The sequence below is a fragment of the Delphinus delphis genome, chromosome 21, assembly GCF_949987515.2.
Source record: "Delphinus delphis chromosome 21, mDelDel1.2, whole genome shotgun sequence".
Taxonomy (NCBI): Eukaryota; Metazoa; Chordata; class Mammalia; order Artiodactyla; family Delphinidae; genus Delphinus; species Delphinus delphis.
This window is the reverse complement of record NC_082703.1, coordinates 29,269,412-29,287,049: the sequence shown is the minus strand read 5'-3', so window position 1 is coordinate 29,287,049 and position 17,638 is coordinate 29,269,412. Positions and strand designations below refer to the sequence as shown.

General features: G+C 41.4%; 1 protein-coding gene across 1 annotated transcript; it reads left to right on the top strand.

Annotated features, from left to right (window-relative positions):
• Positions 1-8,488: 8,488 nt before the first annotated feature.
• Positions 8,489-10,372, top strand: LOC138413936 (zinc finger protein 829-like). Its single transcript, XM_069540293.1, has 3 exons — positions 8,489-8,511; positions 9,673-9,839; positions 10,008-10,372. Exons 1-3 carry the CDS (start codon positions 8,489-8,491, stop codon positions 10,370-10,372), a joined length of 555 nt encoding a protein of 184 aa, XP_069396394.1.
• The last annotated feature ends 7,266 nt before the right edge of the window (positions 10,373-17,638 follow it).

Sequence of the window (17,638 nt, the reverse complement as noted above, 5' to 3'; positions counted from 1 at the left end):
TGTATTTGCCTTTAAAATCTTTTATTGTGGGGCTTCCCTGGTGGTGCTGTGGTTAAGAATCCGCCTGCCATTGCAGGGAACATGGGTTCTAGCCCTGGTCCGGGAGAATCCCAATGCAGCCAAAAATAAAATAAGCAAAACAAAACAAAACAAAAAGAACCCCAACAACAAAAGAACTAACCATGCCCTATTTTGAAGTCTCTTGCCTTCGGTGGCCCACACTCTGTGGAGCGTGTTTCTCTCTAAATAAATCTGATTCTTACCTATCACTTCATCTCCAAATTCTTTCATGACAAAGAAAGAACCTGAAATTCACCAGGAACACTAGGTGCAGTGAAAGTATTATACTCAATAATGATGACTCTAAAGACAGGTCTATATTGATTAGATCAACAAGCTTAAGCCACCTTCAATACCAGATATCAGTTTGATGCTGAATATTTTCTAGGTTACATGAGCCCAAAATTCATCCTGGCCAGTTTTGTATTCCTGAGTATATAAGTACTTAGTTTTGTTTTTCTTTTTTAGTCAATTAAGTAGAGTTCTTCTACGAATTAATTTTGGTGATACCATACATCTACAACACACATAGACACATACAAACACACAAACAGACCTCATAGCTCTCATTTCAAAATTTCAGCCCTGAGTCAGGTACAGCAACGTAAAACCCATCTGTTTACAAAAGAGATTGGATTAAAATTGGGTTTCTGGCAGATGGAACAAATCAAGCTCGCTTGTCTAGACGGCTAAATCTTTTTACTAATGTTTACAGAAAAGACACTTAGGATTTCTATTTACGCCTTGCCCTCTTTTAAAAGGATGGCAGAGATAAGGGTTCCTGACAAGACCAGATAGGCCATTTGCATCTCAAAGATACAGGCAAGTTTCTCCTGGGATGACTTTCTAAGATAAGTAAGGAAGGTTTGGGGAGTGGTGAAAGGATTGGTGGGCTTTGGATTATTTCTGGAGCCGCACCTCTGGTCCTGTAAAGACTAGATGTGTAAAACAAGGACAGTTTTTTTTCTTTTTTTCAAAGAATTGGGTGGCTACCTCAACGATATGGAAGGGCTGACGTACCCATTTACCTATGTTGGAATGTTTTACTTTTAGCTGCTGTGATTCTTCCGCAATAAGAATGCAGAAAAAGGCATCTCTTAAGTCTGGGACTGAGAACCAGCCGTATTCTCCCGGAATAGTTGTGAGCAGAGTGTATGGACTAGGTACCACAGGGTGTGTCTTGGACTATTTCATTAATAGACCTCAAATCTTGGACAAAGCAATACTCTGCTGAGTTTGGCCTTTTTTTTTTTTTTTTTTTTTTTTGCGGTACGCGGGCCTCTCGCTGTTGTGGCCTCTCCCGTTGTGGAGCACAGGCTCCGGACGCGCAGGCTCAGCGACCATGGCTCACGGGCCCAGCCACTCCGCGGCATGTGGGATCCTCCCGGACCGGGGCACGAACCCGTGTCCCCTGCATCGGCAGGCGGACTCTCAACCACTGCGCCACCAGGGAAGCCCGAGTTTGGCCTTTTGACTGGGAGGATAGGGATGTTATATGGGGACCTGCCAGGTTTAATCAGTCCTGCTTTCAAAAACTTTTTCAGAATTGGCTAAATTCCCTTTGGGGCTTCTTGTCTCAGTATATTATTTTAGATTAGGTGTCCCAGCATCCACTTTGCAAAGGAGATCTCATCCCCAAAGGGGGATTGGCCACTCTGGCATATATAAGAAGCTATGTTTCAATGTGAGTTCCCCTAGTTGGCATTCCAGAGGTTGTAAGAACAAACAACTCCCATGACCACGATAGACTGAGATGTTTTCTGTGCAACCTTAGTATTTACCACAGAGCATGTGGCACCCGTATCTACTAGAAAGTCAATCAACTTGTTCCCCACCTGTCAAAGTTACCCGGGCCTCCAGTGGGGAAATTAGAATCGGATGCCTCAAGTCCAAGGGAGTCCCCCGGCCTCTTCATTCATTATCAGAGTGTTCCTCTCTTTCCACCATATGAGAGGCTCCTGTCTCCTTTTTATTATTCTTCTTATTCTTTAGTCTCGGGCAATCTTTTTTCCAATGCCCTTTCTCCTTGAAGTAAGCACATTTTTCCTTCCCCAATGGTTGCTTACCATCCTTTAGGTTACTCGCCTTCCAGGAATTCAATGCTGCTGCCAGAAAAGCTGCCTTTCCGTTTGCATCTTCTTGCTTCTGTCCTCATTCCCTGTTGTTGAATACTTTAAAAGCAACATCTACTCATTGAGAAGGGCTCATTCCACATACACCATCTAACTTCTGTAATTTTCTTATATATGGGGCGCTTTGTCCAATGAAGGCCCCTTACGTCCTCAGGGTCTGTATCTGTGTAGTGCCTATAACCTTGATAAATCTTTTCTAGAAACTCCGATGGATCCTCATTTGGTTTTTGTTTTATCTCCTGAATTTTGTTAAAGCTCTTTTGTCTAGGTCTGCCCTTGGGTTTCCTTCCGACCGCTGCACTATAAGGGTGCAACCCTCTGACTCCTTTCCTCCTGATGCAATAGCATAAATGCTTCTGCATATGGAATCTCGTCTCTTTCCCCGGTCTTTTGCAAAACGCTTCTAATTGCGAGATCGTACAGTAATTGAGTGGGCCATTCAGGAGCCATCGCTCCTCTGAGCCTAGCATATATTGGGTCCACACCCCATTACAATAGTATATCACCTCTTTCTTAGTCATAGGCTCATGGCTATGTTTTGCCCATTTATCTAATATACGCCCCAAAGGGCTCTCCTTTGGGATACATGGAATATTTCCCATTTTTTTATAAGTTTGATAACACCAAAACACACAAGACGCAAACAAATTCCAACATCGATGCAGGCAAATGAACAGGTTCCCAAATCAGGTAGAGTCCAAGAACAATTCCCCTCTCCAACAGGGCAGCCCAACCAAATGCAAAACAAATTGAGGGGGGAATTTGTTCACAGTAGTACCAGAGCTACATACCCTGCAAAGAGCGAGTCTCGCAGAAGTTTGTTGATTCCTTGCTCCAACTGCCAAGTGCTGGGGTGGCCGGTGCCACTTCAGGGAATTTTGAAGGGAAGATCCTCAGGAGAAATAGCCCCAGAAGCTGCTGGGGCCTTGTCTCAAAATTGCTGACCGGGGCCGGCTAGCCATGATCAGCAAGGCTCTTGGCTGGCTGAGCCAAATTTGTTACTGAGTCCAAGCTCACTCTGCTCGCCACGTGACAGGCCAATAAATTGGAGATGAGGTGTTGAGGAAAGGAATAGCGACTTTAGCCGGCATCCAAGAAGATAGCAGACCAGGGTCCTAGAGTACCATCTTATCAGGGTCTGGATGCTAGTTTCTTTTATAGAACACAGAGGGGGAGAAGGTGAGGAAGTAAAGTAAGAAAGGCCATAAGTCTTGCAAAACATCTGGTTTGGCCAGCCTGGGGAGGGGGTGTGTTAATTTCTTCTTTTCTTGCAGCCATTCACAGGTGGACAGGGTCAGAATTTCTCCCTGTGAGCTGAACAAAGGCACTTTAGTTTATCATTCAGGCAGAGGGACGGGGTTCCCAGAGGCAGGCTATTATGTATGCTTGTAGCTACAGACAGATAGTAACAAAAGCAATAGAGAGCAAAGGTTAAAGTGAAAGAAACAGATCCAACATGGAGTCAGAGTTTGTTCTTCCCTGTTACAAAATGTATAAATCAACTGTGAATGGCCTGGAAGTAAAATTATTTACTATATTTTACTATGTAGGGACATTTTTTATTGATTTCTCCATTAACCAAGAAATAAAGTATAAAATTATCTTCCCATTTTCTTTGGACAATTAATAAATTATTAACATGTTCTTGAAAGTTCTACGTAGCCAGTGCTTTAAGAGTCAAGTTCTCCATCCCACTAATATAACTTATATTGTCACCTCATTATCTACATTTCAGCTTTTCATATTTTCTCATCTTTCATTTTATTTGTAAGTACATGTTTCCTCCAGGGAACTCCAGCTTCATGTACATAGAATTCCGTTATGTCTGATGTCCTGCTTTACTTCCAAGACACAGAATGTTTCCCCATACATAGAATGCACTCAAAAGTATTTATGGATGAAAAAGGATAAATGGATTTTCCTAATATCCTTTTACAATGTCCTTTCATCTTTGCTCTGCAACTGTGTGTGAGGGTTATAATTTTATATCAGTCTGGAAAATCCAATCCAATTGAACAGGGTGTGTGGCTCACAGACTGAAGCCCTAGTAGAGTCTAGTTAGGGTGTGTCCCTGGAATGTAGCCAGATTAGGATTCCGGTAAAAGGAAAGTCAAACAGAGGAGACATTTGTCCCCAGAAAAAGAAACAGAACAGGAGCAGTTTGGGATGGTGGAGGAAGAAGAATTGGCTGCTTGCAGCAGAACTTGCCTCTGAATCTATTTTAGCTTCACTAGCTCCTCTGATTTTGGGTTCTGGTAAATTCTCCAAACAGTGAGTTGTGAGGTGGCTTCATTCCCTTAAAATTGTCTAAGTCGTATCTGTCTTTAGACTTTTGTCCTATCAAAGCAGCTTCTTATGGTCTTTAAATTTTATTGTGCCAAGATTTATTTTATCACTCTCATAATTCTAGATTTGACTATTTGTGTCTTTTTTTTGATGTTTTTTGGTCCCAACAATACAGTCATTACCAGCCACATGTGGCTATAAAATTTAAATTAATAAAATTAAATAGCTGTATTTCACTACTTCTGTAGTGTTACGTAAATTTCAAGTATTCCATAACCACACGTGTGTGGCAGTGACTGTATTGTACAATGCAGACACAGAGCACTTCCTTCACCTTGCAAAGTTCTATTGGCACGTTGATCTGTATCTTGTGTGTTATTTTTTGTTGTTGTAAACACTTCATTTCCTGCCTTTCTGGATTAATTTCCTTTCATGGGTTTCGTCAAGCGATTTTCTTCATTTATTTATTACATGTCTTGAAATAGATATTTTAAAATAAGTATCTCAAGATAAAATAAATCTCTTGAGGTATTTATTGTAATTATTAAAAAAATTCATAAATATTAACCTTTGATTCTTATTACTTGAGAGCTGGAGTTGCACAGGGATTTCCTAGGTATATTGGTTCTGCTTAGAGGGATGCCCTGTTGCACATGCCTGGGGATTTCTTGCATAACAGATAGGGACTTACATATTCCTATCTATCTGTAGAGTAAATAACCTGAGAGTAAAAAATAACAGTCCATTTCACTCTGAATTTGCCTTGATGTCAAAACCAAACATAATCCACGGCCAAGTCTGAATTAGTTTTCCTAGATCTTCCTTCCCTCCTTGAACACTCCCATGTTCTCTGGCTAATCCAAATCCTACACAGTATTTCCTGGGGGTCCCTAAGGCCTAGTGAATTGTCCTGGGTAAATGAGTTACTTGGTCATAATATGTAGTTTATCTGTGGGTGCATGAGGCAAGAGAATGATCTGAGGAGTTGCAGAGTGTTTCCCTACAGGAGGAAACCACAGTCTACATGTGGCATGAGTCACGATTCCCGAGAGTTTAAATTAAGGAGGACATTGAATCATTCTGGTTGCCCTAGGCTGCTGAACACACAAAACTCAAGGCTTATCATGGCTTCTTTGTAAGAGGTCTGTAGTTTGACCTTCTTTATTAGCATCCACGTCTGTAGCCTTCTACCATGTTACCCTGCATCGAAGATTCTTAGAGTGCATCAATTATTTTGGTTTGAGGGGCTGGGGGTCATGCCCAGGTGACAGTTTGGGGCTCCATTTCAGGTGGGTCTGGAAGTTGTGCGCAGGACGAGTCTCATGGCTTCTTCTCCATCCTCAGATTTGCGTGCTCAGTGCTTGGATTGGCTGTGAGTGAAATCCCAAGACTCCTGGCGACTGAGTTGTTGACAATGGAGCCTCTGGTGAGTAGCGACGCCTCCTTCTCCTGAAGCTACACCCCGAGTGCCATCAGATGGATGAGTTTTTCAAACTGGCTTGTATGTTCTAAGTGTAGTCAGGCAGTGTTCAGTCATCTGAGCTCAAATTACTTTGCTCTAGGTGTCTGGGATAGTTATCATGGGTCAGGACTAATCAGAAACTAATCTCGTTCTTTAATTAAACTTATGAGAGCCAGCATGAATCATATGTATTTACAGAAGAGATAAGAAAACTTCTTTTAACTTGTTCAACCCTTGTCCTGATTGGCAAACAAAGATTAACTTGTTGACCGTTTTTGGATGTGCTAGGCTTAGGAGTTGGTGACGGCAGGTAGCAGAGCTGAGGAAGGAGCAGACCTTCCAGTCCCTGGAGAGTCAGAGGTTACAGCCTGTGATGTAACGAATCCAGTGTTACACCACGTGGTGTGAGGCTGTTCAGTGTTGACAAGAGCAGAGCACAGGTTTAGAACTAAAGGGGAATCATTTTACTTTTTCTCCATTTGAAACCTTTCAAAATTATTCAGTATATATGCACTACTGAAGATTTCTGAAAAAGTCACCAAACTGTCATTAGCATTCTTCCCCCAAATCACACATTTTATATACGTGTTAGTAAGTAACCGTTTATTCATATTTGGTAACTGGAAGGAATATGTAGGGAGGAGTATTTTCTTAATTGTTCTAAAAAGAAAGGAGAAAGACTAGAGTAGGTAGAATAAAATTATGTTCTGTTATAGATTTTTTAAAAACTGGAGAAAACAAAACCAATAACTAGGCTTCTTTCATCCGTCAGCATGGAGACAAGATTAGATTACAAGAGAAACCGTAATAACTAAGGTCTAAGTCCCTGAGAATGTAGAGAGTGGGAGTCCTCCCGTCACAGCGATGGTCAGGCTAGGTCTGTCCTTCACTCCAGCTACCTGAGTCCCCGGCTTATGCTTCTGAACCATCTGACCTCAGAGTTTGTTATGAACACCTGTGTCCTGTAGCGTTAAGAGGAAACACCTCCTCGTACCTAGTTCTGTATGAATCTTGTTCACTTCTGAGGAATGCTAGGCATTCCTTCGTAGGTAGGTCTTGATTGATAGAATAATGTATTTCTTGTAGGTTTGCTAGACAGGAACCACTTAATAGAAAAATACTTTGGATGTTTTAAAGCTCATAACAAGTTATCAAAGCAGTTCATATTTGGGGAATGAAAGGTTCCCCTAGGGAAATAACTTAAGACAAAAGTCATGTTTTCAAAGTAGCCCATCATGGTTATTGTTTGTCTTGTCATGAGTCTGTAGAGTTCCTTGAAATTATTAGGGAACAGAAATTGAGTTATGAATTTGCAAGTGAATATTTTATAATCACCTATCTGGAAGTCCTAATTCCCAGGTTATTAAAAAATGTCTATGTCTTATTATAACACACTTCAAGTGATATTTCTGTGAAATAAAGCTTCATGATGTCAGATTGTGTAGGTTTCTGTGAATGTACCTGAAAGGCAGACACCAGCTCAGCGCTGGCAGAGAACCGAGGGGAACCCCACACAGAGCGTGATCCTTTATCCACCCAGACCCCATCACCTCCTCATCTCAACCCTCCCATCCTGGACAGTGGTAGGGACTGCTCTGTCTAAACCAGAACATCCCTGATGTTTTAGGAATCGGTGACGTTTGAAGATGTAGCGATCAACTTCACCCAGGAAGAGTGGGCCCTGCTGGACACATCCCAGAAAACCCTGTTTAGAAACGTGATGCTGGAAAATATCACCCACCTGGTCTCCGTAGGTGAGTCTGTCAACACGGATGTACGTGCATGTGTGTTCACTGCATTCATTCACTCACCGAACAGGCATTTAGATCAGCTTCCCCGTGTCCCACTCCCAAGTCCTTCCTGCTTCTTTGATAGTCCTCATAACTACTTAAAACGAAGACGTTTCTTTTCACGGCACTTTTCATTACTACACTGGAAAGTAATGTTGGCCACATTTCATATCTCTGTGGCTACTCAGTGTTTACACTCAGAACAGAACTGGGGATTCAATGGATATTTTAATGCATAAGTAAATGGATCAAATATTTTAAAATGATTCTTCTGTTCTAGTCACTCCATGAAGGCTTGAGACCAGAGTCGTGTATATGACATAATTTTGATGATTCCTGTAAGGCGTATCCTTACTGGCTCCTGTTTGAAAGTAATATTCAGCCCACTGTAGAGTCTTTCAATCTTTCCCATTTGGAAAACACTGAGGATTCTGTAATCTCTCTTTGAACTTGTGCACAGGCATCAGCCGCCAGAGGGCCTCACTGTGTTTGCTGCTGCTCTGGATTTCCTCCTGGTCTGCTGAAGGACCTTCACTGTTCTGTCTGTTGAAGATGTTGTTGCCTGCACTGACCTTCAATTATCTCTTTATTTTCCTCGTTCCCTTACCCTGGACTTGAGCACAGCAAAGGGTAATTAGCCCAGACTCAAAATCCAACACTTTTTTTTCTTTTTCAAATCAAACAGGGTATCAGATCAGCAAATCAGATGTGATTTCCCAGCTCGAACAAGGAAAAGAGCTGTGGAGTGAAGCAACAGGATGCCTCCAAGGCCAGAGTCCAGGTAAGAATCAGGGGCCTGTGCTTCACTGAAAAAGAGTTTCAGTCAGTGTGTTAAGTCCTTGGAAACACCAAATGAAAGTTTTATGAAGTGAGCGATATGTTCTAAACTGGAAGTGAGGACATTGGGCTGAAATTCTTCATGTTGTTATCACTCTTTGCATCTAGCAATGAAAATTCGTATTACTTCCTGCCATTTTCTATTCTTTAGGGAAAAGGGTGCTTGTGGACTCACTGCAGTTAAACTTTCACATAGTGATTCTTGTCCTGATCGCCCCATTTAATGTGTTTTCCATCATTTGCTGACCCAATGTCTCTCCACCACATTACATTTTTATATTTTAATCCTGTTTTTCTCTAATAGACAATGACTTTTAAAGTATTTCTACTACCTTGAGTATTTCTTTATTATACATTGTTTCTCCAACTAAGTGCCAACTTTTGAAAGATACTCACATGGACGTTGGTGTTTGTTTACATTTCTGTTTCCCTAATGCCATTCTAAAATCTATATTTTTTCCATTTCTTTAGATGGTGAAAGTCCGCTTAGACGAGAAATGATATTCACGCAAAGTGTCTACAGGAAGCACATATTTGCCACCATGCCAATGGTAAGTTTCATGGGTAGAACAACAGTCATCTAAATGAAGGACCTGGCAGTGAGATAAGTTGGCAATTGAGCACAATTGCTGGTATGTAATTAAGTGGAGATTGAGCTCTTTCTGGGAATAGTTTTGGATAGGCTGAAATCAGTTAAGAAATTAATATGAGCTCAAAACGACAACATGAGACCTAAGAAAAAAAGGCAGTTGCACAAACGTTGCTCATCTCATAGTCTTTACAACAGACTGAAGTCTTCAAAATTAATCTGATATCTGGGTTGGGAAACTATAAAAGAGGACGTTTGTGCCTGCAAGGGAGTAACACAACATGTGTATGCAACTGACACTGGAAACATTTTAACAGGAGACTACAACTGACTGATGCTATAGGGTGTAAATGTAGAGGAATGAGTGTCTGCATAGATGTGGGCAAACCAGTAACAGCCTCATATCTCTTTCCCAAAGCAGGTTTCTCACACACAAGGGGATCCTGTTGGATGGACTGATTTGAGTGATGAATTTACTCCTAGATCTTCACCTCAACATTCACCAATTCCCTTAAGAAGGAAAAGTAATGTCAGCAAACAGCATGGAAAATCACTTAGTCAAGGGTCATTCCTTGATGGACAGGATCACATTCACACTAGAGCTAAATCGTTTGAATGTCCTCTATGTGGGAAAGCCTTTAGTACTGGCTTTAGGCTCAGGCAACACAAGATGATTCACACTGAAGAGAAACAATATAAATGTCATGTGTGTGGGAAAGTCTTCAATCAAAGTTCCCTCGTGAAACGACATGAGAAAACTCACACAGGAGAGAAGCCATATGAATGCTGTCTATGTAAGAAAACTTTCAGTCAAATCTCTTACCTTAGAAAACATGAGAAAATCCATCCCAGAGAGAAGCCCTATGAATGTCATCTGTGTGGGAAAACCTTTAATCAACGTTCTGGACTTCGCACACACAACAAAATCCACACTGGAGAGAAACCACATGTATGTCTTCTGTGTGGGAAGGCCTTCACTCAAACTTCTGAACTGACTCGGCACATAAGGACCCACACAGGAGAGAAACCCTATGAATGTCAGCGGTGTGGGAATGCCTTCAGTCAGCATGCAAACCTGAGAAGACATGAGAGAACCCACACTGGAGAGAGGCCCTATGAATGTCAGTGGTGTGGGAAATGCTTCAGTCGTGGCTCTTCCCTGAGACGACATGAGGGAACCCAGCACTGGAGAGAAAGTCAGGAGGGCCCTCAGTAGACGTCCTGACCTGAGACGACATGGCGTCATACATGTGAGGAATGTGGATGGAACACCAGCATAGCTTTAGCATTTAACCATACCAAGGTTCACACCCAGTAAAGAAACTCTGTCTGTAATCAATATGGACACTCGTTCAGGCACCACACTCCTTAGTCCAGACAGGCATCACCTGTGGATGTGAATCCATACATGCGTGCCCTCTCTCTGTGGCAAAGCCTTTAATCATTGGCCTAATTTTAGGTAACTTAGTAGAACTCACTCTATAAACACAATATAGGTGTTTTTAGCAACAGCTCCCCACTCTAAAGACCCTAGAGCAGTGGTCCCCAATATTTTTGGCACCAGGGACTGGTTTTGTAGAAGACAATTTTTCCACGGGCCGGGGGTGTGTGGGGTGGCATGGGGAATGGTCCAGGCGGTAATGCAAGTGATGTGGAGCAGCAGATGAAGCTTGGCTCTCTCTCGTGCTACCTCCTGCTGTGCGGCCGCGTACCTGACAGGCTGTGGACCAGGTGTTGGGGACCCCTGCCCTAGAGACTTGAGCAGAGGATAACCAACCCCTAGTTCTTTTTTGGTGATTATTCTTCAACACGAGCCAACTCTAGGTGGAGAACCACTAAGACTGTAATGACTGTTAACAAACATTCAGCTGATCACCAGGCTTGATGTGCACAAGAAACTCCTCCAAGAAATAAACACTAAAACAAGGACGAAGATGTGAACTCTTGAGAAATACCCAAGTATGTTGAGCAACACCAAAGCATACTTATAAATAATTCATCCTGAAGAAGTGAATCAATGTAAAGTCATGAGAAATTCTTTCTTCATAGAACAACCTCTCTGGAACATGTGTGCTCAGACTGTACAACACATCCTCAGTGTCGTTAAGGAAGGGAAGTCTTCAGTGATCACTTAATTCTTAGTCAACATTAAATTCTCACACTGAGGATGTAGCAATCCTAAAAATCAAAGTGGAACTACAGCTAGATCTTGTATCAGAAAAAACTGACCCTCTGAGTGGGAGGGGAGCCTCTTAAAGAATCCTTTAACACACGTTCAGGCAAATTGTGATTTGTGGAAATACCTCTTCATGAAAATGTAGCATAAAATGGAGAGTGAAGTGATCTAGCAATATAGAATGTAGAGTTTGGAAGAAATTAAAATTTGTGTATAGAATAATAGTTGCAAATATTCAAACAATAAAGTCTGTGGCTAAAGGAGCCAAGTGTTGGTGTCTGGTTTTCTTTGTGCCCCTGTAAACAGAGATTCAGATCTGCACTACTGGAAAGTGGGCGGAGACTCAGCCCCACTCTCTGAGTGTCCCCTTTCTCCACAGCTCTTTCCACACAACTCAGCTCCACTCATTTCAACATCCCTCAACCCCATCTACCCTTTCAGGCCCTGGTAGTGACACAGCTCTGATCTTCAGCTCCACTGGCCAGGTTTCCCAGAATGTCATCAACCAGGTCAGGCAAGGTCATGAGGAAGTCTCAAAGACATCTGTCTAGTCCTACACTTTTTGAGGCCCCTCAACATATTTCTGCATATGGAAAACCACTGGGGGCTAAAGAGACAGGCATCTCTGCCCTCCCAGACCTCAGAAATCTCTTTTGTTATTTTCTCCCAAAACCTCTGAATTGAGCTAAGTGGATGAAGAGTTCCTTCCAGGATCGTACTCTCTATCTTATTGAGCTGATTCCTGAATTATGCACCCAGCAGTCTCACTAAAGAGGAACCCAGCCTCGTTACCCACACATAAGCTCATGGAATAAGCCTCGAGGAATATAAAATGCCTAAAACTATCAGCCATCATGTAAGCCAGTTTTTAAAATAATTAGTGCAATGTACTTTTCCCCAAGAAAAAAATGAATGTTCTCACAAAGCAGATCTCCCCACTTTGTCTGCAGGACTTGGAATTTATCCTTCAACACAAACCAATATTGAACATAAATCTCAAGGGAAATTCTTCCAGGATATCCAATGGGATGACTTGTGTTCTTGTAGCATAAAGTAGCACAATTCCCAAACCACAGGCCCGAGTCCCTTTACAGGAAAACATACAAGGATGATACTGACCCATCATTACTTTTCAAATCTCCACAAGGGATTCTGAGGAACAGTCAGGGTGAAAAACAGTCTTGTGTGAGGAGGATGAGCAACCAATTCTATTGTCTATCAATTGTGACAGATTTCCTTCCCTGGGTATGAAAGGCTTCACAAGGTCCTGTGAGCTTGGAGCAGCATAAAAGTCAGCTCAGAAAGAAAACTTGCCCCATGGACCCTTCCTCAGCCACCTTGGAAACTGCATCTCGACCAGTGGGGTTTGCCCAGCACCCACTTTTCTGAGATTCTACTGACAGATAGGAGGAGCACGGCTGGATTTCAGGTTGGTTTGAAGTAAATTTGGTGTTCAGTTAATCGCCCAGAGAAATAGGACAGTGGTCAACATATGTAGTGATATGGCTTTAGGCAATGGGGTAAAGATTCTTTAATTTTTTAAAATTTACATTTCTATTGTTTTTTTTTTTACTGAGGTATCATTCAGTTATAATATTAGATAAGTTTTATGTTTACAACAATATATTTCAACTCCTGTATACCATGCACCTGCTCAGGACAAAAAACTTAGTTTCTGTCTTTTACCATCTTGTGGCATTTTACAAATTGGGCCTTCCACCTGCCACTTCCCTTCTGGTTTCCAGTATTCTGTCTTGTGCATCTATGTGTTTGTTTTGGTGCCCTTTGGTTTCATCATTAATTTTTTCTTTATTTTTTCTTGTAATTTTTTTATATTCCACGTATGGGTAAAGTCATAAGGTGTTTGTTTTTTCTGCCTGTCTTATGTTGTTAGCATGATATCCTCCAGGTCCCACCATATTGTGGAAAATGGCAAATGTCAAGTGTTTTATGACTGAATAGTGTTCCATTAAATACCTACTACCTCCTCTTTATCTGTTTTTCCATTGATGACCACCTATCTCAAGGAGTGTACTGTCGCTGTTTTCTTCTAGCATTTTTACAGTTTCAGGTCTTATATGCAAGTATTTCATGTGTTTTGAGTTCAGGTTTGTGTATGGTGTGAGTTCGTGACCTTGGTTCTTTATTTTTAAGGGTAATTCTGAAAACAGAAACTGATACAATACATCGCTCTTCACACTATTTATTACAAGAAGATGAAAATTCAGAGGGCATGTAAATCAGCATTCTGGTTTATGTGGGGAACTGAAACAGCAGTTATCAAAACAAGGTGGGATTTTCTATAGGCATTGAAAGCCTAAATAATGGATTTGTTCATTCTTAGCTGAAACCTCTTTGTCTTCCATTAACAGAAACTAGATAAAAAAGAAACACTGAGGGCTTCCCTGGTGGTGCAGTGGTTGAGAGTCCGCCTGCCGATGCTGGGGACACGGGTTCGTGCCCTGGTCCGGGAAGATCCCACATGCCGCGGAGCAGCTGGGCCCGTGAGCCATGGCCGCTGAGCCTGCGCGTCCGGAGCCTGTGCCCCACAATGGGGGAGGCCACAACAGTGAGAGGCCCGCGTACCGCAAAAAAAAAAAAAAAAGAAAGAAACACTGAAGAGAAAAGATTTAAAGCTCAGCTGTGAAGCTTCTAGTTTAATAGAGGAGGAAATGTTTTTCCTGAGTGAATTTGTACTTGATAATGGCCTGCTCTGATGTCCGATGGGAAAGTCGAATTTTCAAGAAGTAAGCATCGTTTCCTTTGATTTTCAGTTGCATGTACCACAATATTAAATGCAGCTTTCTCATCGCATGATTATTTGTTCCATGGGGGGAAATGCTGTCTTTCTTTTTCCGTCTATTTTTTATCAGGACATGGATGGTGCTGGTGGCTGCAAGATAACATGAGTGCACTTGATGCCGTAGGACTTGACACCTCACTGTGATTAAACAGTAAATTTTATGCCATGCATGTTTTACCACAGTAAAAATTGTGATTCTCAGAAAAAATAAGCATATGGAAAAATGTTTAATTTTCTTTCAGATCATGATTATTCTTAAAAGTGTGTACAGGCGTCCCTCTAGTTTTAAAATGCATGATAACAAAAAATCACAATGTATAAACCTTCCTTAGAGACAAGGTAAGAAAAAAAGGGATAGATATCTTTCCTTGGCTACAAATGTCTTAACAGGGTCACGTGACCTGGAGTAGTATAACAGCAAGCAAGAAAAGGACCCTTCTCCCATGGACCCTTCCTCAGGCACCTTGGAACCCACACTGTGTCCGGGGGGGTTTGTCCAGCACACATATTTCTGATGATCTACCAACAGGAAGTACCCAGCTGGATTTCAGGTTGATTTGCTGTATATTTGGTGTTCATCTTGTTCCTCAGGTAACAGGGCAGTGGTAAAAATAATGATGTGGCTATGGGCAAAGGATACGGATTCTTTAATTTCTTTTCAATTTATTGCGCAGTAGACTTTTTTAATGAGGTATTTTTTGGTTATAATATTAGATAAGTTTTTTGTGTATGAAAATATATTTCAACTCCTGTACCAGCTGGATTTCATGTTGTTTGATTTTATTTGGTGTTCAGTGTATCCCCTAGAGAAACAGGACTGTAGACAAAATATGTATAGATGTGGCTTTATGCAATGAGTCATGGATAATTTAATTTTTAATGTAATTATTTTTATACGGTATCATTGGGTTATGATATTACATGTTTTATATGTATAAAAATATATTTCAACTCCAGTATGCCATAAAACTGATCAGCACCAAAAACTTAGTTTTTTTTCTTTTGCCATCCTGTAGACCCATCTTACTCATTGACCATCCCCCTGCTGCTACCCTCTGATATCCTCTACTCTGTTGTATGAATATATGTGTTTGTTTTTGTGTCATTTGCTTTCTTCTTTAAATTTTTTTACTTATTTGCTTTTTCTTTGTATACAGTATTCCACATATGAGTGAAGTCATAAGGTATTTGTCTTTTCTAAGTGTGTCTTCAAGACATTATTAGAGTGAAGGTGATACGTAACCTTGATTGGTTAAGAAAAACCTCATCAAGGTCATGTGACCTGGGAGCAGAATCAAAGGCATTGTGAAAGTGAAATTCCCCCACTGACCTGTCCTCAGCCCCCTTCAAAGGTGCACAGAGTATCCAGCACCCACCATTCTGAGCACCTACTGACAGGTAAGAGGTACACAGCTAAGATTCAGGTTGTTTGATTTAAATGTGGTGCTCAGCTTGTCTGTCAGAGAAATCTGACAGTAGACAAAATATGTACTGATGTGGTTTAAGCAACGGGGCGCAGACGCTTTAATCTTTTAATTTAATTATTTTTGTAGGGTATCATTCGGTCAAAATGTTAGATAAGTTTTATGTGCACAGAAATATATTTCAACCCCAGTATACCATTAAATTGCTTAGCACCAAAAACTTGAGTTTTTTTGTTGCCATCCTGTGGACCCATGTTACTCATTGGCCACCCCCCTGATCCTACCCTCTGATATCCACTGCTCTGTTCTGTGAGTATATGTGTTTGTTTTTGTGTCATTTGTTTTCCTCTTTAATCTTTTTTTACTTATTTGCTTTTTGTATTTGTGTTTAGTGATCCACATATAAGTGAATTCATGAGATATTTCTCTTTTCTAAATGTGTCTTCAAGACACTGATAAATACAAGGTGACATATAATGTTGATTGGTTAAAAATAAGCCTCATCAAGGTCTTGTGACCTTAGAGTAGTATAAAGTCAGCATGAAAGGGAAATTCCTTCCTCAGCCACCCACGAAGCTGCATCTCCTCAGGTGGAGAGTGTCCAGCACCCACCATTCTGAGCATCTACTGAGAGAAGAGGTATCCAGCTGAGGTTCATGTTGTGTGATTTAAATTTGGTGTTCAGCTAGTCCCTCAAGGAAACAGGACAAGAATAAAATTACGTAGTGATGTGGCTTTAGGCAGTTGAGTATCGATTCTTTAATTTCTTTTTAATTTAATTAAAAATTTTTTTTAACTTAGGTATCATTCCATTACAATTTTAGTGAGTTTTATGTACACAGCAATACATTTCAGTTTCTGTGTACCATACACCTTCTCAGCACCAAAAATGCAGTTTTCCTCTGTCACCATCTAGCTGCCCCATTTTGTCCTTTTTGCCTCTGCCCGTGGCTTCTCCTCTGATTTCCACTACTCGGGTCTGTGTATCTTTGTATTTGTTATCGTGTCAAGTTTTTTCTTCCTTAAAGTTGTTTTTACTTATTTTCTTTGTGTTTGTTAGTGTTTTGTGTTCCACACATGAGTGAAATCACGAATTATTTCTTTCTCTTAACATGTCTTCACATGTGGTCAGACCAAAGGTGACCGACGATGTTGATTGGTTAAGCAACCCTTAACAAGGTCATGCGACCTTGGAGCAGTATCAGGTCAGCTAGGAGAGGAAATTCCCCCTTGACGGTCCTCAGCCCACTTCAAAGCTGCATTCCTCCACCCACCTCCCTGATACTCGCCTGACAGAGAGGAGGAGCACAGCTGGACCTTAGGATAGTTTGCTTTAAATTTGTGTTCGGCATATCCCTCAGAACAAGAAGTCCATAGTGAAGATATGTAGTGATTTGGCCTGGCAATAGGGTAAGGTGTCTTTTTTTTGTTTGTTTAATTTATTTATTTACTTTTGGCTGTGTTGGATCTTCGTTGCTGCACGCGGGCTTTTCTCTAGCTGCGGCGAGCGGGGGCTACTCTTCATTGAGGTGCGAGGGCTTCTCATTGCGGTGGCTTCTCTTGTTGCGGAACACCGGCTCTAGGCATGCAGGTTTCAGTAGTTGTGGCACATGGGCTTCAGTAGTTGTGGCTCGTGGGCTCTAGAGCGCAGGCTCAGTAGTTGTGGCTCACAGGCTTACTTGCTCTGCAGCATGTGGGATCTTCCCAGGCCAGGGCTCAAACCCATGTCCCCTGCACTGGTAGGTGGATTCTTAACCACTGCGCAACCAGGGAAGTCCCAAAGTGTCTTTATTTTTATAATTTTATTTTTTAAATTGCATTAACAGTGGGTGTCAATATTAGATGTTTCATTTGTACAGCATTACATTTCAAATTTTGTAAACCTTAACACAGGCTCACCACCAAAATTTTCCTCTCCCACTGTCACTACACGTTTGACCACCTTTACCATTGTGCCTTGGCCCTGACATTTCCTCCCTGGTATCCACTGCTCTGTTCTGTGAATCTATATGTTTGTTTTTGTCATTTGGCTTGTTCACCAATTTGTTGGTTTATTTCCTTTTTGTTTGTTCTTACTAG